Source organism: Camellia sinensis, chromosome 5 (assembly GCF_055761805.1).
Source record: "Camellia sinensis isolate YWXY chromosome 5, ASM5576180v1, whole genome shotgun sequence".
In the NCBI taxonomy this organism is placed as follows: Eukaryota; Viridiplantae; Streptophyta; class Magnoliopsida; order Ericales; family Theaceae; genus Camellia; species Camellia sinensis.
This window is the reverse complement of record NC_138965.1, coordinates 133,702,831-133,724,583: the sequence shown is the minus strand read 5'-3', so window position 1 is coordinate 133,724,583 and position 21,753 is coordinate 133,702,831. Positions and strand designations below refer to the sequence as shown.

At 38.0% G+C, this 21,753-nt stretch overlaps 2 protein-coding genes across 3 annotated transcripts; both read left to right on the top strand.

Moving 5' to 3' along the window:
• Positions 1-1,356: 1,356 nt before the first annotated feature.
• LOC145791697 (uncharacterized) lies at positions 1,357-2,334 on the top strand. The gene is made up of 2 exons (XM_082872113.1): positions 1,357-1,655; positions 1,872-2,334. The coding sequence occupies exons 1-2, from the start codon at positions 1,357-1,359 to the stop codon at positions 2,332-2,334; spliced, it is 762 nt and encodes a 253-aa protein (XP_082728239.1).
• Positions 2,335-3,850: 1,516 nt separating this feature from the next.
• LOC114311038 (uncharacterized) lies at positions 3,851-8,460 on the top strand. 2 transcript variants are annotated; one of them, XM_028257123.2, is made up of 5 exons: positions 3,851-4,378; positions 7,119-7,171; positions 7,523-7,615; positions 7,700-7,798; positions 8,129-8,460. In XM_028257123.2, exons 3-5 carry the CDS (start codon positions 7,553-7,555, stop codon positions 8,369-8,371), a joined length of 405 nt encoding a protein of 134 aa, XP_028112924.2. In that variant the 5' UTR covers positions 3,851-4,378; positions 7,119-7,171; positions 7,523-7,552; the 3' UTR covers positions 8,372-8,460. The 2 variants fall into 2 exon arrangements, with proteins under 2 accessions (XP_028112924.2, XP_082725952.1); XM_082869826.1 differs by having other exon boundaries at positions 7,700-7,923.
• The last annotated feature ends 13,293 nt before the right edge of the window (positions 8,461-21,753 follow it).

The window sequence follows — 21,753 nt, the reverse complement described above, 5'->3', positions numbered from 1 at the left end:
TAGATTTATGAAAATGGTTCCACTTCTAGTTGGCAAACTTAAATGGACCATTCAATTTGGGTTTGTGGCCTATTACTCTGGGAGCAAGATCATATGGTGTTTTATGGTATTATAATTGGTGAAAAAAGTATAGTATTATAAGTTTACATTAGGTGGTTGAGAAAAATCAGGAAGCATGGTGAATGATGAAATAATTTAGACACTATAAAAAATTGAGGTTTTCGAGACCAAAATTATTTTTTAGGGGCCTAATATTTTTGTTGCGAAAAGTGTCGTTATTATATTTTTTGCAACAAAAATTAGACATTAGTGATAAATTATTATCTTTTTTGGACCAAATTTTTTGTGTCAAAAAATAAACTATTTTGAGACTAAATTATTTTGTCCCTAAAAGTGTATTTATTAGTTACATTTTCAAAATTTTTTTGCTAACAGCCTTATTTTTTACTTTTCGGGACGACCTTTTAGTGACTATTCTCACGACGATAGAAATTGGTCCCTACATGTCTTTTGCAACAAAATTTTTACTTTTAGAGACCAAATTATATGTTGTAATGACACGTGATACTCCAAGAGTACCTATTAATTTTTTCATTATAACTACATCTACGATGATTATGCCTACTCATTTTTTAGGATTCTATGTGTTGGTTGGTAAGAGTATATCTCCAGCTCAAGCAAGTAGAACCCACGAATGAAAATAGAGGATAACTTGCCTTTCTAACTGAATCAGTTAGAGAGGTCTGTGTATGTATAGATTATATATATGTTTGTTAATAGTTGGTTAGGTTGCACTCTTGTATTATAAATACTTATGTACTGGTTTGTTGTGAAATGAGATTGAAGATTTCATTTTCTCATCATGGTATCAGAGCAAATTTACTCAAACGAGTATCGATCCTTGTTCATCTTCTTTCTCACATTATATTCTTGAGTTCGAGTTCTTGAATTTGTTTCAATGGCTTCTCTTCCTCCTAATCTCACACTTCTGATTTCAAGTCTCAATTCTTTTGTTACTATCAAATTGGATTCTACAAATTACATTGTTTGGAAAACACATCTCTAAAATATACTCAGAGCCATGAATGTTGTCCGCTATGTGGACGGTACTGTTGCTTGTCCATCTGCAACGATCACAGATTCAGAAGGTAAAGATGTGATCAATACTGAATTCTGAGTTGGACACAAATTGATTCACATTTGCTGAGCTGTATTACAGTAACTCTAACTCCCACGGTGTTTACATCTGTGTTTCATTGCAAAAGCTGTCAAGAAATCTGGAAGTGTCTTGATAAGCGCTTCACGTCACTCTCTAGATCTCACATACACTAACTCAAGAACAAACTCAGTAGTATCATGAAGAAATCTGAGTCCATGGAAGAATATCTTGCTCAGATCAAGAGTCTTGCTGATAAGCTAGCACTTGCTACCTCTCCTATTGAGGATAAGGATCTAGTCTTGATTACTCTAAATGGCTTTCCATCTGAATATAATGCTTTAAAAGTAGTTATTCGAGCTCGATCAGAGGCCATCGCTGTGGAGGATCTTGCTTCTCTTCTCTGTTCAAAGGCCTTGCATATTGAGGTCGATCATAAATCCTCTTCTTCAAATCTTACTTTTGCTTACACTGCAACTAGAAATGAGACTTCAAACAGGTCATCTTCTTATCAGATTGGGAGTCGTGGAAATATATCATCATACAGAGGCTCTTCTCATAGAGGAGGAGGTAGATATTTTTCTAAAAATACTTTCAATCGAGGTTGAGGAGGAAGATCTTCATCGTTCCATCATCCATCACATTTATCTTCCTCTTCTTTGGTCTGTCAGATTTGTGGCAAACCAAACCATACTTATCTTGAATGCTGGCACAGATTAGATACTTCCTATCAAACACCAACTCCAAATCCATCTCCTGACAAACCTGCTTTTCTTACATCTTCATCTCCTTCTTCCTCTAATTGGTATGTGGACTCTACTGCCACAAATCATGTAACTCCCGATCTTAATAATGTCCAAGTCTATAGTCCCTATCATAGCCAAGATCATGTGATTGTTGGAAATGGTAGTCATCTTCCTATTCACAACACAGACAATGGTATTCTTCCAACCCCATCTTTTCCTTTCAAATTGACTAATGTTCCTTATGTTCCACATATTTTATCTAATCTTCTCTCAGTTCATAAATTGACTTCAGATAATAATTTCACTGTTACTTTTGATGACAAATCATTTGTGGTTCAGGACAAGACTACCAAGATACCTCTCTTCAGAGGTATTCATAGTCAAGGCCTTTATCACTGGCCTTCATCTTCTTCACACATTTCATCACCATAGCATTCTTCAGCCTTCTACTCATGTTGTTTCTGCTTTGCCTGTAGTGGTTCAGTTTGCTTGTGGCCAACCTGCAGTTATTCAGCCTACCCCTTGGCCAGCCTGCTATTGCCACTGTCTTCCTTGGTCTGCTTACCACTGCCTTGATTCTATTTTCGGCTATATCCCCTTCTATTCATATTTCCTCTCTAACTATTGATCTCCCTTTTGTGCATCCTATTGCTGTTTTCCCTGCTCCTTCTCACTCTTCTCTAAATATTCATCCCATGACTACCAGGTCCAATTCTTCGTCTTCTACTCTTCTCTCTACTATTTCTCCTCTTGTTGAACCCACTTGTTTCTCTAGGTTTAAATACTATGTTTTGTTCATTGATGAATTTAGCAAATTTACTTGGGTTTGTCCTCGTTGCTATAAAAGTGAAGTGTTTGCCAAATTTATGGAATTTAAGGTGTTTGTTGAAAATCAATTTGAGACTACTCTTAAAAATTTTCGGACTAATGGTGGTTTGCGAGTACACTAGTTCTTAGTTTGAGATTTTTCTTAGAACACATGACATCATTTATCAAATGTGTTGTCCACACACTCTTCCCCAAAATGGAGTTGCCGAGATTACACAGGCATATTGTCACTACTACCATTGCTTTGCTACGGCAATCAGGTCTTCTCCTTGCTTATTGGTTTGATGTTCTTGCTACTTCTGTCTTTCTTATTAATAGGTTGCCCAGTTCTAAACTTCAAAATCAAACTCCTTATGAGGTCCTGTTTCATCATTTCCCTGATTTTGCATTTCTTAAAAGCTTTGGTTGTAGGTGCTTTCCTTGGCTTTAACCCTATTCTTCTCATAAGCTAGCCCCTAAGTCAATTCCTTGTGTCTTCATTGGTTATCACCCCTTTATCAAGGGATATCATTGCCTTGATCCAATTTCTAGCAAAATTTATTTGTCTAGGCATGTCACATTTGATGAATCGACTATAACAAAACTGAGTTTTTACGGCTCCACATTAACGACATACAGTAAATGCAAGCCGTGGTTTCTCACTTTTACGACTTACTTTTTTTGCATGTTGTAAATAATTTTCCAACCATGACAAGTCTATTGCGTAGGCTGTAAATGCTAATAATGAAGATTTTTTTACGGCTTGCAATGTTAGCCGTAACTAATAAAACTTTTTATGACGTGCATATGGCATGTCGTTAATACATTAACTATACACGACGCGCATATACCAGCTGTTAAAAATATTGAACATTTCACGGCGCACAAAAAGCCAGCCGTTAAAAATTACACTTTCCACGATGCACGAAGGCTAGTCGTTTAAAATATTACACTTTCCACGACTTGCAATTGCTGTCGTGAAAGGTACGACCGAAAAAAAAATAGCGCCAAAATAAAAATTTTGAGTGCCAAACACCAAAAAAATTTAAAAAAGAAAAGAAAAAGAAAACGATCGAAAGCCCTCTTCATCCCCAAACCAAAAGCCCCAACTCCTTATATCACAGATTCATATTATATTTTTTTCCCCAAACCAAAACCTAATCTCTCAGTAGCAGCCTCTCTCTTCTAGATCGTTCTTTGATCTCTCATCTCTCTCTTTGGCAATTGGTGAGGCCGGTGGTCAAACTTGCGGCAAAACCTCCAGCTACGACACAGTTGTCGTCACTCTTTCACTCTCTTTTACTCGTTCTTTCCTCTCTTCTTCATCAACACCTCTGGACTGGTTGCGGCTCCACACCATTGAGGTCAGTCAAATCAAAGACTCACTTGTGGAAGATTCTGAAGTTAAGCAATAGACTCACCTGTTTGGTTCGGTGAGCCTTTTTATCATCATCATGTATGTTTCTATATAAGTAGAACCCAAACAGCAATAAAAAATTCTCTCTTCCTTTTCTTCAATTGAGAGAAGCTCTGGAATTGTATTGGGTTTGTGTCCATTGACGATAATGTGGTGCAGCGGGTATTCTAAGAAGGGGGTCGAGATTTCTACCAACAACCCTCTAGTTCTTCATCTTCATCTTCAATCATCCAATCCCTACCTCTTCATGTGGTATGCAAAATTAAAAAATTTCTTTCTTTTAATCATTCTTGTGTCTGTTCTGCATCTGGGTTTCTTCAAGTTTTTGCAGATGTTTGATTCACTTTTTGTTTTCACTTGAAATTTGAATTTGTTCGTCTGGGTTTTCTTGCATATGTACATATTAGTTGGAGAATACCCATTTGAGAATTTCTAAGAATTAGATGTAGATTCTTTATGTGTTGGTGGTATTTTGGTTCCAATGGTAGGAAATTAAAAATGAGACTACTTTGAGAAATTGGTGTAAAATTGTTTAATTATAATTGGGTATGTTGAACGCAATTTCATGATAATTGACACCCATCTCAGGATTATTAGAATTTAGGATCTCTTAAAAGTGAAGCAATTTTTTGAGATATACTGAAAGTATGTCTCTGATTTTGTTGTTCTTTTATTGATTTTTAATGGCATTGAAGAATTCAAAATACCCATTTGAGAATTTCTGAGAATTAGGTGTGGATTTTCTTTGTATTGGTGGTATTTTGGTTTGAATGTAGGAAAAATTAAATGTGAGACATTTTTGAGAAATTGCTGTAGAATTGTTTGTCAATTAATTAATTTTTTTTATTTGGTTATGTTGAACGCAATTTCTTGATATTTAAGACCCATCTCAGGATTATTAAAATTTTGGTTCTATTGAAGGTTAAACACTTTTTTTGAGATATACTGAAAAGTGTGTCATTGATTTTGCTATTCTTGTATTGTACTTTTTAATTTCATTGAAGGTAATTTCATGAATCCTGTACCCACTTCTGATTTTTTGAGAACTTGCTGTGGATTGTATAGATTGGTTTAAGTGTTACTGACTTTAATTTTTCTAAATTTCTCTAAGCATTTAAGCTCTTTAGGGATTTGTGGTAAATGCTATACAATAATATAGACATAGGGGTTAACAAGGAAGCCATTTTTTAATGTTTGGGATCCACTTGAGATTTGGCGAGCATTTGGTTTGGGTGTTGTTGAGTGATATTCGTTAACAGATAATGTTTTCATTTTGGGCTTTCTTTGGTTATATTTTAGCAAGTAATACTACGAACCGAGACTTATCAACCCAGAAATTATTCAGAATTATCAACTTGTGGTTTAGATTTATTCTACACATGAACCTTACACTTTTCAAATTTAATCTTCATTACACAACACACAAGTTATGTCTGGGAGAGTAGCTTTTCTCTATTTTAGAAGGCCTCTAATGATGAATTGGAAATCATATTAGTTTTCTTGAAAATCAATTGGGCGTATAATGAGAATTTGTATTATGTGGGTTCATTTTCCTGAGAAATTATGAATTAGATTTTCTGCAGCCTTGAAGCTACTGTTTTTGCAAAAATTCTATACTCTTAGGTAGTGTTTGGTTTATTGGAATGAAGTGGAATGGAATGATCATTTCCTCAAAATATTCATTCTCATGTTTGGTTAGACTAAAAATATAATGACAAATGCATTACAAATAGAATTGTCTTTCACTATGTTAAGGGAATGGTCATTCCATAAGAAAGTCTAAGGAATCACCATTCCATTTCATTCCAATGAACCAAATAGAGCATTATTTATGTTCTTTTTCAAAGACCCTCTTGTGTTGTTTCACCTGAAGAAAGTGATAGATATTGTTTGTTATTTGGAAATATTTCACAAAGTGTTCTAATCATGTGGTTTGGTGGGCATGAATTAAGATGGGTATTGAAGTGCTTACTAGTATGTCCTCAAAGTGGCTTTGAGGAAGAAATTGGTGGTTACTTGTAGCTTGTTATAGTGCATATATGATTTATGGTTAAACACACTGCTTAGGCTTGCAACTTCTTGTCATGCGTCTCTTTTAAGTGTTGTTGGACTCCCTAAGGTTGTGTTTGGATTAAGGATTTGACTAGGGATTTGGAAATGGAAAGAAAAAGACGAGTAAAATGTGAAGGAAATATTAGCTAATTTTTTTTCTCAATTTCCCTCAAATTTTCCTTTCCCCTTCCAAATCCTTACCAAAATCCATGATCCATAGGGTAAGTTTCTCTTTGGAAGAGGAAAATCCTTTGAGATAACATTTCAGTTGGGAAGTTCTTCCTTTCATTTCTTTGTCTTTGTCTTTTTCTTTTGTAAAGATGTAATCTTTATTCTTTTATTTTCCATGTAAAATGTGTGATACCAAGCCGAGTGCCCTATGAAAGGGATTAAGATGCATTCTAAGTACCAAAAAAGACAAGGGTCCCTTGTTGTGTGAAACAGTTATCTAGTTTTTTGTTTTTTTTGTATGACTAGTAATTTATTTGGAAGACAAGGCCCATTTATAAGCCAATGTGCAATAAAGAGAAAAGTACTCAAATCGAAGAAAAAATTATCAATAATGTCAACCAAGAACCATCTCTCTCTCTCTCTCTCTCTCTCTCTCTCTCTCTCCAAGCTTTTGGAGGAACTCAAAGGGAAAAGCTTTCTGAGCAAAATAAGCTTCATGTTTACATCCTTACATAATCTTGTTTCCTCTTGCCCCTAAATTGTACCTCTCTGCTTATTTTGTACTCTTCTTTTGCAAAGAACACTACTCCTTGTATGATTTATTGTGCCATAAAACTCTATGCTACATTTTATTACTAGATCATGGACCTTCCAGTCGGAATCTTCATGTTAAAGTAGAATTTATAGTTGCAATAGTTTGCTTCAAGTTTTGCTTCTTTGTGAATTTGCTCTTTTTTTCCCCCCTCATAAAAGTTTTCTTAATGAACAGGTTATGGGCTAGCTGGGTATGCTTTATTTGTAGCAGTGTATGCTGGCTTAGAAGTAAGAACTTGCCCTCTCTCTAAAGCATAATATGTTTACAAGGCTTCATTAATCTATCACTAACATCCATCATGTCATCCTTTAGGAGGTTCATGTTAAAAATAGTAAATGTTGTGTCTTTGTTTCTCATATCACAAGCTAAAAACAGTTGAATGAATTTCATTTATCATTTTATTTCAAGTCACAAATTCTCAGCAGATCTAAACGTGAGAATTATCTTAAATTTCTATAAATAGTCCCTTTAATCATAAACAATATCCAGCATGTGCAGAGTTCCATTATAATATATGTATGAATTTTTTTTTTTTTTAATTCAACTTTACTGACACTTTGACTAATATGTTTTCCTAGATCCTTGCAATACCAGCTATCCCGTTAACCATGTTAGCCGGTCTGCTATTTGGTTATATTATTGGCACTATCATTGTCTCTATTAGTGGAACGGTAAGTTGGAAGTTTTGCCAGTATGAAAGAACAAATTTTAAGGAAATGGGGTGTACTTGAACTTGTATCTTCTTTCCCTTTCAGGTGGCTGCAAGCGTTTCCTTTCTAATTGCCAGATATTTTTCCCGTGATCGTATTCTTAAATTGGTGGAAGGAAACAAGAAATTTCTTGCGATTGACAAGGTAATTGGAGAAAATGGTTTTAGAGTTGTTACGCTTCTCCGTTTGAGGCCTTTGCTTCCTTTCTCTCTTGGAAATTATTTATATGGACTTACATCAGTGAAGTTTGTTCCATATGTGTTGGGAAGGTTTGCTTCTTGTATATATTTATGGGAAAGAGCAAAAAAATATTTGTTCGGATCAAATCTTCAAATTTGTGTGGAGGCAACCATGATGATCTTCAAATTTGTTGATGTTTTAAAATTTCTTGATCATTTCTTAATACCCCAAGAAATATTTTTGTCCCTGAGTCGTTAGTTTTTGTACTTATGTGAAGTTTCCTTTGTCATGCAGACAAGAAATGCAACAGGGTTAGTTGCTCCAGCTATTGCCGTGAGTATAGGTGCCTTAACATATACATTGGGCACCCTCGTCCCTATGATAAGAGCAAGTGGATTTGCTACAGCTGCACCTGTAACTGCTATAAAACTGTTGCCGGTAGTTTTAGATAATCTCTCAATAGTTATCGATATGTTTAGAAAGCTAGATATGCATAGTTTTGGGTGGTTTAAACTTTTTGTACAGTTTAGAACTTAAAGATATAGTTTTCGAATCTTTAGAATGTATAGACAATTGTTGATTGTTTATTATTTATGGATATAGTTTCTTTTTGATGTTTCAAACAATATTTTGGTGGTTGATTGATATTTTGTGATGCTTGTTTGTAATATTTGTTAGATTGTACAAAACTGGTCAAATAGAACCTGTTGAATTTAAAAATAAAAAAACTGCATATTCTACGGCAGGCATAATAAGTAGTCGTATTACATATTTTATGGCGCGCAATCAGCGTCGTTATTTGTCTTACCAATTAACGACGTACAAAATCTGCCGTTAAATAGTTTTTAACGACGTACCATAGTATGTCGTAGAAAAAGTAACAACGACGCACAAAATCTGATGTTAAATAGTTTTTAACGGCGTACGAAACATGTCGTTGAAAGTGAATGACTTTCCAGGACTAATCATAATATGACGCGCGCTGCACGTCGTAAAAGAGTTTTTACGGCATGCATTGTGCGCCATTTTCCTTTTTTTACTCCATCTATTTCTACCTCTACACATAACTCTACCCCTACTCCTCCTCAACTACACTCCTTTTTCTAGTCCTCTTTCTAGTCTGCTCCTACTTCTGTTTAGCCATCTGCGGTATCAATTCGGCTTCTATTCTTTGCTTTCAGCCTTCTACTCCTTCTGTTTCTGCTTTGCCTACAGCAGTTTAGTTTGCTTTTGGCCAACCTGCTGCTGCCACTGTCTTTCATGGTCTGTCTGTTACTGCCTCTTCTCCATCTTCTACTGTCTCTCCCTCTATTCCTATTTCCTCTCTAACTATTGACCTCCCTTTTGTGCATCCTATTCCTGTTTTACTTGCTCCTTCTTACTCTTCTCTAAATATTCATCCCATGACTACCAAGTCCAAGTCTTTTTCTTCTTCTGCTCTTTTCTCTACTATTTCTCCTCTTGTTGAACCCACTTGTTTCTCTGGGTTTCAATACTATGCTTTGTTCATTGATGAATTTAGCAAATTTACTTGGGTTTATCCTCTTTGCTATAAAAGTGAAGTGTTTACCAAATTTATGGAATTTAAGGTGTTTGTTGAAAATCAATTTGAGACTACTCTTAAAAATTTTCGGACTGATGGTGGTGGCAAGTACACTAGTTCTCTGTTTGAGATTTTTCTTAGAACACATGGCATCATTCATCAAATGTGTTGTCCACACACTCTTCTCCAAAATGGAGTTGTCTAGAGAAAACATAGGCACATTGTCACTACTACCATTGCTTTGCTACAGCAATCAGGTCTTCCTCTTGCTTATTGGTTTGATGTTCTTGCTACTTCTATCTTTCTCATTAATAGGTTGCCCAGTTCTAAAGTTCAAAATCAAACTCCTTATGAGGTCATATTTCATCATTTCCCTAATTTTGCTTTTCTTAAAAGCTTTGGCTGTTGGTGTTTTCCCTGGCTTCAACCCTATGCTTCTCATAAGCTAGCCCTTAAGTCAATTCCTTGTGTCTTCATTAGTTATCACCCCTCTATCAAGGTATATCGTTGCCTTGATCCTATTTCTAGAAAAATTTATTTGTTTAGGCATGTCGCATTTGATGAATCACTTTTACCTTTTCTTACTCCATATATTTCTAACTCTACCCCTACTCTTCCTCAACTACACTCTTTTTTTTGGTCCTCTTTTCAGACTGCTCCTGCTTCTGTTCAGCCATTTGTTGTATCAATTCAGTTATCTGTTGTTTTCTTTCAGCCTTCTACTCCTGTTGTTTCTACTTTGCCTGCATTAGTTCAATTTGTTTGTGGCCAGTTTGATGTTGTTCAGCCTACTGCTGCCCTTGGCTTGCCTGCTGCTGCCATTGTCTTCCCTGGTCTACTTGCCACTGCCTTGTCTCCATCTTCGGTTGTCTCTCCCTCTATTCCTATTTCCTCTCTAACTATTGATCTCCCTTTTGTGCATCATATTCATGCTTTCCCTACTCCTTCTCACTCTTCTCTAAATATTCACCCCATGACTACCAGGTCGAAGTCTTCTTCTTCTTCTTCTTCTTCTTCTTCTTCTCTTCTCTCTACTATTTCTCCTCTTGCTGAACCTACTAGTTTCTCTGAAGCTGCTCTAACTCCTGAATGGTCTCAAGCCATGCAAGAGGAATTTTAAGCCTTACAAGCCCAAGGAACTTGGTCTCTTGTTCCTCATCCCCCTCACAAGCAAGCTATTGGCTGTAAGTAGGTTTTTCGCTTGAAGAAAAATTATGATGGCTCCATTGTTCGCCACAAACCTTATCTTGTGGCTAAGGGCTATCTCCAACAGGAAGGCATTGATTATCATGAAACGCTTAGCCCTGTCACCAAGCAACCCACAGTCTGAGTTCTCCTTAGCATTGCCCTTCACTTTAATTGGTCCATTAAATAATTGGATATTTCAAATGCTTTTCTTCATGGTCTTTTTCAGGAAGAAGTTTATATGGTGCAACCTCCAGGTTTTGAAAGTTCTTCTTCTCCTCATCATGTGTGCAAATTGAAAAAGGCTCTCTATGGGCTTAAGCAAGCTCTTTGCGCTTGGTATTTGACTTTTCCTCTTATCTTGTCTCCTCTGGCTTCACAAATAGTCATTGTGACTCTTTCTTGTTCATACAAAGAACTTCTACCACTATTACTTTTCTTTTGATCTATATGGATGATATTTTAGTTACTGGGAATAGCGCTGATCATATCACTTCTCTTATTCATTATATGCACAAGCCTTCTCCATGAATGAATTGGGTGATATTTCTTATTTTCTTAGTATATCCATAGCTCGCATTGCCTCTGGTTTGTTTCTCTCTCTGCCCAAATATCCCACTGATATTCTCTACAAGGCTGGTATGATAATTTGTAAACCATGTTCTTCTCCCATGGCATCTAAATCCAATCCTCTTTCAGATACTTTGGTGACCTTTTCTCAGCTGTCTCTGTATCGTAGTATTGTGGGGGCCTTACATTTTATGACTTATTCACCCAAGAAAAAAAAATGGTGTACTCTTCACTTCTGGCTCTTTAGATTTGCATGTTTTTTCTGATTCGGATTGGGCCAGCGATGTTCTTGATCGTAAATCTACCATTGGCTATTGTGTCTTTCTCGGCCCTAACTTGATTTTATGGTCTGTGAAGAAACAATCAACTATTTCTCGGTCCTCCACTGAAGCAGAATACAGGGCACTTGCTCAAGCTTCAGCTGAACTTCAATGGATTCACATTCTTCTACAAGAACTTTCTCTTTCTTTTGCCACTCTTGTTTTATGGTGTGACAACCTTTCCGCTATTTCTCTTGCCTCTAATCCTGTTTTCCATGCTCTCACTAAGAACATCGAGGTGGATTATCATCTCATACAGGAGCAAGTTCTTTCTCACAAAGTTATGGCTAAACTTGTGCCTTCCTCTGATCAGGTGGTTGACTTATTCACCAAACCCCTTCCCATGGCTCAATTTTCTTATCTTCTTCCCAAGCTTATGGTGCATTCCTCACCCATTCGCTTGCGGGGGTCTGATAAGAGTATGTCCCCAGCTCAAGCAGTATATCCCCAGCTCAAGCAAGTAGAACCCACAAATTAAAACAGAGGATAACTTCCATGTTTGTTAATAGTTGGTTAGGTTGCACTCTTGTATTATAAATACTCATGTACTGGTTTGTTGTGAAATAAGATTGAAGATTTCATTTTCTCATCATTGGTTACGTATCAAAAAAATAATTTAATAATTGTAGTCACATAATTTTATCATATTAGTGTTGTAATAGTTTTTTAAATCATATGTATCATTCATTTATTTGAGAAGAAATATAAATGATATCATGTGATTATCTTATCAAATCTTTATCTTTCATATTTTTTAAAAATAGTGCCTAAAAAATAAATAAAGTAGATTATCGAAGTGAGAAGATGGTCTAATCAATCCCACCAAGGAGACAAAATGGACTCTTAAAATAAAACAAGCTCTAGCATTGTGAATTGAAAATTTCAATAAACAAAATAATATTTTCTAATCACAATATATATAATCATCAGTAAATATTCTTCATAGAATTTAATTAGAATCTTTCAAATATCAAAATAATTCCATTCACCTTGTTCGAAACCATTTATAAAATATTTGGCAGCCTAACTAATTGATAATAAAATAAAAAAAAATATTCAAAATAAAAAAAAACAAATTTTTTTTTACATTTTCTAATGTTACATCTTTTGCTTGCCCTCTCTTTGAGTCCTTGTATCACTAGAAGTGGATACATTCAACTTTTGCACTTTGTCATCACCAAAGCCAAGTTCACTTTTATCAAACCCCATCTATTACGTACCTATGTGTAGTTCAACTTTTTCGCGCCCCGTTTCGGAAGTTTGAAACAAGCCCTACAGTTCAGACTCTCGTGGTTCTGAATTTGATTCCACAAGTGCAATGTGAAATAGATAATCACCAAAGAGTCTAAATCCGGCAAATCTTTTGAAAAATCGATTTTGAATCAAATTGCCAAAAATGGACTGCTTTTCCAGATACAAAGTCACCACCTAAATATTTTATTTTGTGGAAATGTAGGAAACCCATGACTCATGCCAAAGGCCACGTGTCCGTCATCACCAAGATTGTCTCGGCTAAAGAACTTGGGTACGAGAGGGGAAGGTCATGAATTGAGCCCCCCCGCTCGCCCGATCAAAGATCGACCTCTACTAATCATGATATGATTCTTATCAACATTATATGCTCTTGTTCCGGTTTGTTAGGCTAGCATTTACTATGTAATGCACACACACAAGTATAGACTAAATTACAAGAATTAGAACATCTTGAGTCATGTTTGCTTTGAAAATTGTTTCAAAATATGTACCACTTGAAAAAGTGATTGCATATGAACATTACTCAAATCATCCCAATCCAAGCAATAAGCCTTCATCCACAGGCATACAAGCAGTTTAGCACTTAAGCAATTAGCCCCATGGCAAACATGCTAGATATGGCAACAATCATACACATGTGATTATGCTAAAGCAAATAAAAGCTTATCTAGTACTCCAAGCCAAAACAAACAAAAGAGTTAGAAAAAAATGCATGATTCCTAGCTATGCAATATGACTAATGCAACACATGCAATATGCGATTAATATGCTGGGCTAATAAGCATGGTACATGAATCAATGAAATAGCATGCGGTCTAAGTACGTATTCAAAGAAGTATTAAACTAACAATGCAGTTAGAATGATGAACCGAGCCCCGGTGCATGCAATACAGATGGATGCAAACATGAAGTATGCTAAACGAAACAAGATGTCCCTAACTAACCATCATAAGCTAGTAAATAAAAAGGAGAAAGACGTGAGGTTGGAAGACATACACGTTATTACATTGCGCTCTCATGAAAGAGAGTCTGAATGAATAAACTAACTAACTAGCTATGCTACTTAAGCTAAGCTAGGCTAATTAAAGGTAAGCTAATTAGGCTATTACAAACCGAAATGAATAAACTAGCTAGGCTACTTAACTAATTATTACAACAAATGAATTAACTATTCTAGTTAACTAATTAATTACAAAACGAAATTGAATAACTAATCTAACTAACTAATTAGTTACAACACTTATCAAAATTTACTAGCACAAAATTAACTAGCTACAACTAATTAATTACAACAAATATTTAATCTAAATATTTAAACTTTAAATAAACTCAGAATGTGAGGGATGATCACGCACGTGCTCGGTTTCCACCTAAAAAGACCACCATTTTGCTTCTGGAATGCCTCTGTTGCACAATAGAACACTGACACTACTGCTCACTTCGAGAACAACTCTGCTTGGCCAAAGGAACACTCTGCTGAAATTTGCATCAGTGGCCGGTCGGCCACTGCTGCCCGGTTCTCCTTGCTACAACAGAGGACAAATAGAATATATACAGGGTATTTCAAGGGTTTGTTTGCATAACTCATCCCTCCTTTTCATGAGCAAATCAAAGGATTGGTGAGTTTAAGCCACAAACCACCAACTCAAGCAATTTCATTGCATGATGGCTTGTGATTTAAAGTGTGCAATCTCAATGAATGCAACAAAATAAGACTGATATCTCCTCCCTTTTATGAATTGATCAAGGGAAGTGGTGACCTTGGAAACTTAAACCATTTCATCACTAATGAGTATGAAATGCTTCAAGCTTCCATGTGTTCAATTAATGTCCGATTGCACAACCAGATTCTTATCTTGCACCATTTTAGTCCCATTTTAATACTTCATTTTAGATTACCATCCATTCTTTAGTAAATTGAGTCCAAAGGGTGAATTTAAGTCCTCTAATGGAGTGAAGTACCAAACCAAGAGTTAACTTAAGACATGAAAGAGATGTCATGCCGTTGATAATGAACCCCTAAAACATTAAGCATGACAACCTCAATCTCATGCTTAAAAGAACAAGAGGCTTGAAACAACTCTCAAAGCAAAGCAAAAACGCCAAGAAAGGAGGGAGGTTGTAGAGATTATTAGTGCTGAAAATAAGTGAGAAAAGCATAAATAAATGCTATCAACTCAAATAAGATGGTATCTAAGGCCCAAAACACCAAGCTCATGAGGACAATTACACTACAAGCATGCAAAGCAAAGCTCAATGCAACCATCAACCAAAAATAGTCCTAAAACAGTCTAAAAATAGTCCTAAAACATGTTGGAATTGAGCTAAAAAAAGCTAGATTAATAAGCTAAAACATAGCACAAGCTAGGCTAGTAAGCAAGACACAAGGATGGGAGGTTAACCTCTCTAATTTTGGACTTAAAAAAGTGTTTTTAGCCAATGAAATAACTCTGAAATTCAATATTTAAAATCTCAAAAAAAGGTGACAACAAGGTGGGAAACACAAGGGCAAAGGCCTTGGAAGCTAGGTAGAAGAAATGGTGAGCCACCCCTCCACCCTTATTGGCCTTAAACCACAAGTTTCAACCCAAAATTTCAGAGTTTAGACAGTCCAAAAATAGTATAAAAATGTACTAGAATGAAGACAAAGGTAGCTAAAATAATAAGCTAAAACATGTAGCAATTTAAGCAAGTAAACAAGCCAAAGGAGGGATGACGAACCCCTCCATTTTTAGGACTTTAAAACCACTTTTTTAGCCTCTGAAAACCTCTTAAAATTACTGGTAAAAAGCTCAAAAAATTTTGAGAAAAGAATGAGAAACACAAGGGCAAAAGCTTAGAGAATAAGGTTCAAGGAAGGGTGGTTAACCCCTCCACCTTTGGTAGCTTTAAACCACAAGTTTTAGCCCATAAAAATAGGTTTTACATAGCTCAAAAAATAGTAGAAAAGATGGAAAACAAGTGGTGTAAAGATGGTACAAAAGCAAGAGAAGGTATACCTCTTAAAGATGAATGAACCCTTAAGTCATAAACCACCAATTTCACACTCTCAAGTGCTTCAAGAGCTCAAATTCAAGCTCAAATTATCTTATCAAGAAGTTCTCTAGGTTTGGTTTAGAGTGTTTAGGCATAGGCTATGCAAGTTGCAAGAGAGAGAGAGAATTGTAGAGAGAGAGGATATTTTTCAAAATTATTTCATCATTCCTAAATGTTTCTAACCTTGAAAGAAAGAAGAGAGGTCCTCTATATATAGAAAACATGAGCCTTAGGTTGAAAATATCTAAAAAGGGATAGCTAGAACTTGGTGGAAACAGTTGGAGAAAATATATGGGTTTTACACTAGTGGCTGGCACATGACCGGCTAGCCAGAAGTGTGCATTGCTGGCCATCAATGGTGGCCGGCCGGCCATCTGTCGGCCACCTGCCGGCCATTAAAAATCTGTTTCTAGGCCTGACTTCAAATGAGCATATCTCCTTCATTCAGACTCCTTTTCAAGTCATTCTTCAGTCTAAATTGAAGCCCATAAGTCTAGTTTCCAATGGTGGCAACCTCACATCTAAATTCTAAGTATGAAAAGAGATATGCCTATTTTAGTGAAGGTTTCTCAATTTTGGTCTTAATCGGATTGAGGCCTAACTCCAAACAGTCATATCTCCCTCATCCGAACTCGATTTTAGGAGATTCTTGAGTCTAAAATGAAGCCTCGGAGGTCCACTTTCCAATGGTGGTGGCATCAGAACTAAATTCTAAGTTTACAAAAAGATAGGCCTAATTTAGTGAGGCTGCCCAGTTCTCTCTTAACGGTTTCAAGCGCAACTTCTTCCCCGACTAGTTTTCTTCACTCTCATCTTCAACAAGGGCAAGTTTCCTCATAAGGGAGTTTTTGCAGGCCAAGCCGGATGAGTTCCATGGTGGCCCCAAGCCTAAGAAAGCGGATGAATGGATCGAACAAACAGTGAAGACATTTGAGATGCTCCATATCGAAGACAATGAGCTTAAAGTGACTCTTGTGAGTTACTACCACAAGGGGGATGCGGGTCAATGGTGGAAATACGCCAAGGGCCGAATAGAACCGACATGGGAAGCATTTGTAGTGGCTTTCCAAGACAAATACCTACCTCCCACTACTAGGGAGAGGTTAAGGCAGGAGTTCCAAGGCCTTAAGCAACTTAATATGTCTGTGGCCCAGTTTGAAGCGGCCATCTCCAGTTTGTCCCGAAGTAGGTAGCGACAGAAGAGCATCGTTGCATTGAGTTTGAAAAGAAACTTAGAACCAAGATCTTGTTCAAGGTTGCCAGGAACATGATCTGGAACTATGATCGGCTTGTGGAAGCGGTAGCACACATAGAGATTACTGTGGAGGCCGAAGAGGAGAGAATTCGGGGGTCAAGGTCGAGGGGTCAAGGGTCACAAGGGGACAATAGGCCCAACAAGAAGAGCAGAAATACCTTTTCATCCCAATCTCAACCACAATAGTCTAGATCTACCTTTCTCTTGCCTAGTGCGGGCCTGGGGAAGAGTGCACCGAGTGGGTTTTCTTGCTTCAAATGTGGCCAACTGGGTCACAAGGCTTTTGCATATCCACAGAAGGAAGGAGCACAGTAGATGTTGCCACCACCACCACCTAACCGATCTTAGAGTCAATCTCAGAGTAGGGGGCAGGGGCCTACTTGCTATCAGTGCGGTCAGTCAGGGCACATGAAGAGAGCTTGCCCGCAGTTGGGAGGCGTATCTGGCACATCAGGGTCGAGCCAAACTCAGAGCCAGCAATAGGCTCACTCAGTTCAGACTTTGCGAGTTAATCAGGAAGCCGCTTCGGCTCAGTCATTGTAGCAAGCTTATGCTCTGAGAGATGAGCAGGTTGATCAGAGGCCATAAGGGCGCGTGTATACTATCACCGCGCCAGAGCAGTTGCTAGGATCCTCAGTTGTGAGAGTTATTTTTGTGCTGTGTAACTCTTTGGCTAACGTATTGATAGACACGGGTGCATCTCATTCATTCATATCTGCTGTATTTGCATCTGCATTGGGGTTAGAGGTGGCATGGTTAGCGTCTCCACTCAGAGTTGAGTCACCGATTGGGGGTACAGTTGACTTAGATCAGAGGTGTCATGGTTATGAGATAGAGGTTGCCGAGCGTCGACTCCAGTTTGCCTTTGTGTTTCTAGACATGTCGAGTTTTGATGTTATTCTAGGTATGGATTGGTTGTCTTCGTATCGAGCAGTGATTGATTATCTCTCAAAGATAGATATAAAAATGAAGCTTTGGTTTTACTGTAAACCTCACACAAGAAAGATGGGCTTAAAACTATACGTCTCAGTGTATAATTTCTGAATGAGGATATAAACAAAAATTGAAGAACACTTCTCAGAGAATTTTTCAGAGAATAGATGTGAGTGATTATAGATCAAAGAATAGTTTCTGATTTTTTTTGTAACTTGATTACATTAGAGACTTTGGTATATATAACAAAACTTATAGTCATTTATAGCCGCTGTATTCATTTCAATTTATAGTCGTTGTATTCATTTGAATATCTTCCACTCCATCATTACTAATTTGAATATCTTCCACTCCATCATTACAAATTTGAATATCTTCCACTTGAACCTTTTGAACTGCTGTTGTGCTGGGCTGTTTAAACCTCTGTTTTTGGGCTATTTGAACATTTGTTTTGGGATGTTTGAACTCCTGATTTAATCGAATATTAAATACATTCTAACAACATTTAGGATAAATGTTTAGGTGAGAAATAATGGGACCAAATAAATTTTGATTCTATTTTTCTCTTTCAAATAAATTAAAACATAATTAAATAAATCATCAAAATAAATGTTGATTCTATTTTTCTCTTTCAAATAAATCATCAAAATAAATTTTGATTCTATTTTTCTCTTCCAAATAAATTAAAACATAATTAAATAAATCATCAAAATAAATAAGTCTAACAACCCCTTTACTGCTCCATGGACGCCCTCCCGAAAAACTTCATAATCAGCCTGGCCGACCATCGACTGCTGGACTTCTGGCGGAAAAATCTGTCGAGCGAACTCGACTGTTACATTTGGGTCGCGGATAATTGAATCCGCTTCCGTCATCTTTTTGTTCCCAATGAAGACCGATAAACTCAACGGGCACGGTGGCCCACTGGTTTCTCCTCTCGAACAAAGGGAGTTACCTTGTTGATGTTTCTCCTTCCTGGGTGACTTACTTCGACGACGTAGGGAGTGGCGCCTCTCACGCTCCCCCGACGTCCTACTCCCCGTGCGCGTAGGCTCGCCACCTCGATTCATCTTTGCGTCTAGTTTCGCCAGTGTCCTACCCCCCTCTGCTGTTGAAGAATAGTCTTCTTGCCATCCACAGTCGTCCACACTATTGAAGAATAGGCTCGACACACTACTTTTTTCCCTCTCACAGTTTGTTGGATTTGAATGCGAAAATGGCACCTACGCGCACGCAGCCCCCACCCCATTTATTCATTACGGGTGCAGCACTCCCGAGGTGTTCTTTTCAATGCTCTGTGACCGATATTCGGCGGTCCAGTTCATTCATTAGCTGGGGTAAGGGCAGATTCATCAATCTTCTCGACTAAATTTCAAAGCTTTGTGCCGCTAAGTTGATGTGCCCTAGCCCATCCAAGAGCCACCGGTATTTGGCGGTCCAGTTCATTCATTAGCTAGGGCAAAGGTAGATTCATCAATATACTTGGCTAAATTTCAAAGCTTTGTGTCACTAAGTTGTGCCCCAGCCAATCTATGAACCACCGATATTCGGCGGTCCAATTCATTCATTAGCTGAGGCAAAGGCAAATTCGTTAATCTACTCAGCTAAATTTCAAAGCTTTACGCTGCTAAGTTGATGTGCCCCAGCCAATCCATGAACCACCAGTATTCGGCGGTCCAGTTCATTAATTAGCTGGGGCAAGGGCAGATTCATCAATCTACTCGGCTAAATTTCAAAGCTTTGCGCCGCTAAGTTGATGTGCCCCAGCCAATCCATGAATCACCGATATTCGGCGATCCAGTTCATTCATTAACTGAGGCAAGGGCAAATTCTTTAATTTATTCGGCTAAATTTCAAGGCTTTGCGCTGCTAAGTTGTGTCCCAGCCAATCCATGAACCACCGATATTCGGCGGTCCAGTTTATTCATTAGCTTAGGCAAAGGCAACTTCATTAATTTATTCGGCTAAATCGCAAAGATACGCAGTTATTTTATCAGATGTTTAATTTACTCATTTCATGATCTTACACCCTACGAAATCGTTAACTAGCACATACAGCAGACAAAAAGGCAAAGGAAATTTCCATTAATAAATTGAGTATAGATAGTAGTCATTTTACACATGAAAATTACCCTACATTTAATTTCTAACAGAAACAAATAAACAAAAATCTATCAACAAAAATCTACAAAAAACTACGCACACAAGATGCCTAACAAAAATCAAAATCACACTCTAGTCAATCTTCAGGGTCAGATTCCAGTGGCTCAATGTCCACCTACTTGTAAGGAATCGGCTGTGCCAATGTCACATTAGCGGTAGTGAGGGCTTTGAGCCAGTCGTGTTTGAATCCCCAATTCTTGAACTTGGGTACTTCCTCCACGTAGTTCTCCAAGGCAGCCTCCTTTCCAGCCTGGAATGCTTTGGAAATCTCAGAGTCGGATATTTCCTTTGCCTTCTTCGATGCTTCCAAGTTAGCTTCCAGTTTGGCAATCACCTCCTTGGCTAACTTTAGCGCGTCTTTGCTCGCGTTTTCCCTCTCTTCGGTGGCCAACCTGAGTTGGTCGGAATTCTTGGCCTTTTCTGCCTCGACGTCGGCCCTCGCACGTTCTTCCGCCACTTTCATCGCCTTGGACTTGGCTCTTACAGAGGCCTCCACGGCCTTGCTCTTTTCATTTTTAACTTCGGCTGTGAGAAAGCCGATTTGTTTAATAGCATCATGTTGACGGTGGCCAATCTCAGCTATCCTGCACACCGTCTGCAAAATAAGGAATTCGAGTTAAATAAAAAAAATATATATATATATATATATAGGCAGAAGACTGCAGACAAGGCTCAAGTCATGTACCAATAGGGCCAGTTGAGCGGCTAATGCTATTGACAGCAAATCCGGCTCCGCCTGAAAGGTTACTTTGTCAACCGGTAGGAAAATTGAAGAGGCCATGCTTAAGGCCACAGCAGGGTCTTTCATAGCTGATGCATCAGAAGCAATCGACACGTTCTTTATCCTTGGTTAAACGATAAATAGCACAACCAAGTCTGAATCCTCTATGCGCAGCCGTTTATCGGTTAGGTTTTCTGCAGAGTCGGCTTCGTGCTCGGCAGGACGCTTTTCCCCCCTTTGCTCGGCCTCCTGATTGCCCTGTTGGTCGACAATGTGCTCCGTTTTAGCTGTATCAATCTGAGTCGTCTCTTCCACAAGAGCAGGCGGAGAAGATAATCACAGCAATAGGTAAAGGTTCAGATCGGTTGGTCTCGGCTCTCCTCCGGGCGGCCATCCTCTTGGCGTTTTTTGTCTTGGCCATTTGCGTGAGCGACTCCCCAGCCATGTTCTCAAGATATGCGCCAGGAAGGTCCCCTAAGTCGGTAAAAATATTTTCAAATGAGACGTCCACTCAGCCTGAAGTGGATGGAGGGTTGGATGGATTAAGGCCGGCTTTCTCAAAAGCCAAATTCAGAGCCTCGTCAACTTCCTCCTCGAGATTATCGGATCTGTCGAAGGTGGACTGATTCGGCTGCTCAGCGACTTCTTCGTCTGCCGGCTCTAAATCTGAAGCTTCCAAACCAATCTACCCAAGGTTTTTGAAGTTCGGGAAAACAAGCGTCGTAATCTGCTGTTCACCTCTTAGAATCGGAATGTTATCTGCGGCCGAAAATGTAGAGTAAGTCGGCTTGTATCTTAGAAGTATGTGGGTCGCCATCCCTTGCTTTTGGAGGTTTGGACGACCAAAGAACTGGAGCGCAATTTTGATTTGTGCAAGTACAGCGTCGTCGGTCGAGACCAAAACTTTCTTCAGATCGTTGTCTGCATAAATAAAACGGT

Excerpts from the sequence above, each read along its gene's own strand:
- LOC145791697 (XM_082872113.1), top strand. The coding sequence starts at position 1,357 with ATGAAGAAATCTGAGTCCATGGAAGAATATCTTGCTCAGATCAAGAGT. Across the intron at positions 1,656-1,871 it reads AGAAATGAGACTTCAAACAG|ATTAGATACTTCCTATCAAA; the intron begins GTCATCTTCTTA and ends ATGCTGGCACAG.
- LOC114311038 (XM_028257123.2), top strand. The coding sequence starts at position 7,553 with ATGTTAGCCGGTCTGCTATTTGGTTATATTATTGGCACTATCATTGTC. Across the intron at positions 7,616-7,699 it reads TTGTCTCTATTAGTGGAACG|GTGGCTGCAAGCGTTTCCTT; the intron begins GTAAGTTGGAAG and ends TTTCCCTTTCAG. Across the intron at positions 7,799-8,128 it reads AATTTCTTGCGATTGACAAG|ACAAGAAATGCAACAGGGTT; the intron begins GTAATTGGAGAA and ends TTTGTCATGCAG.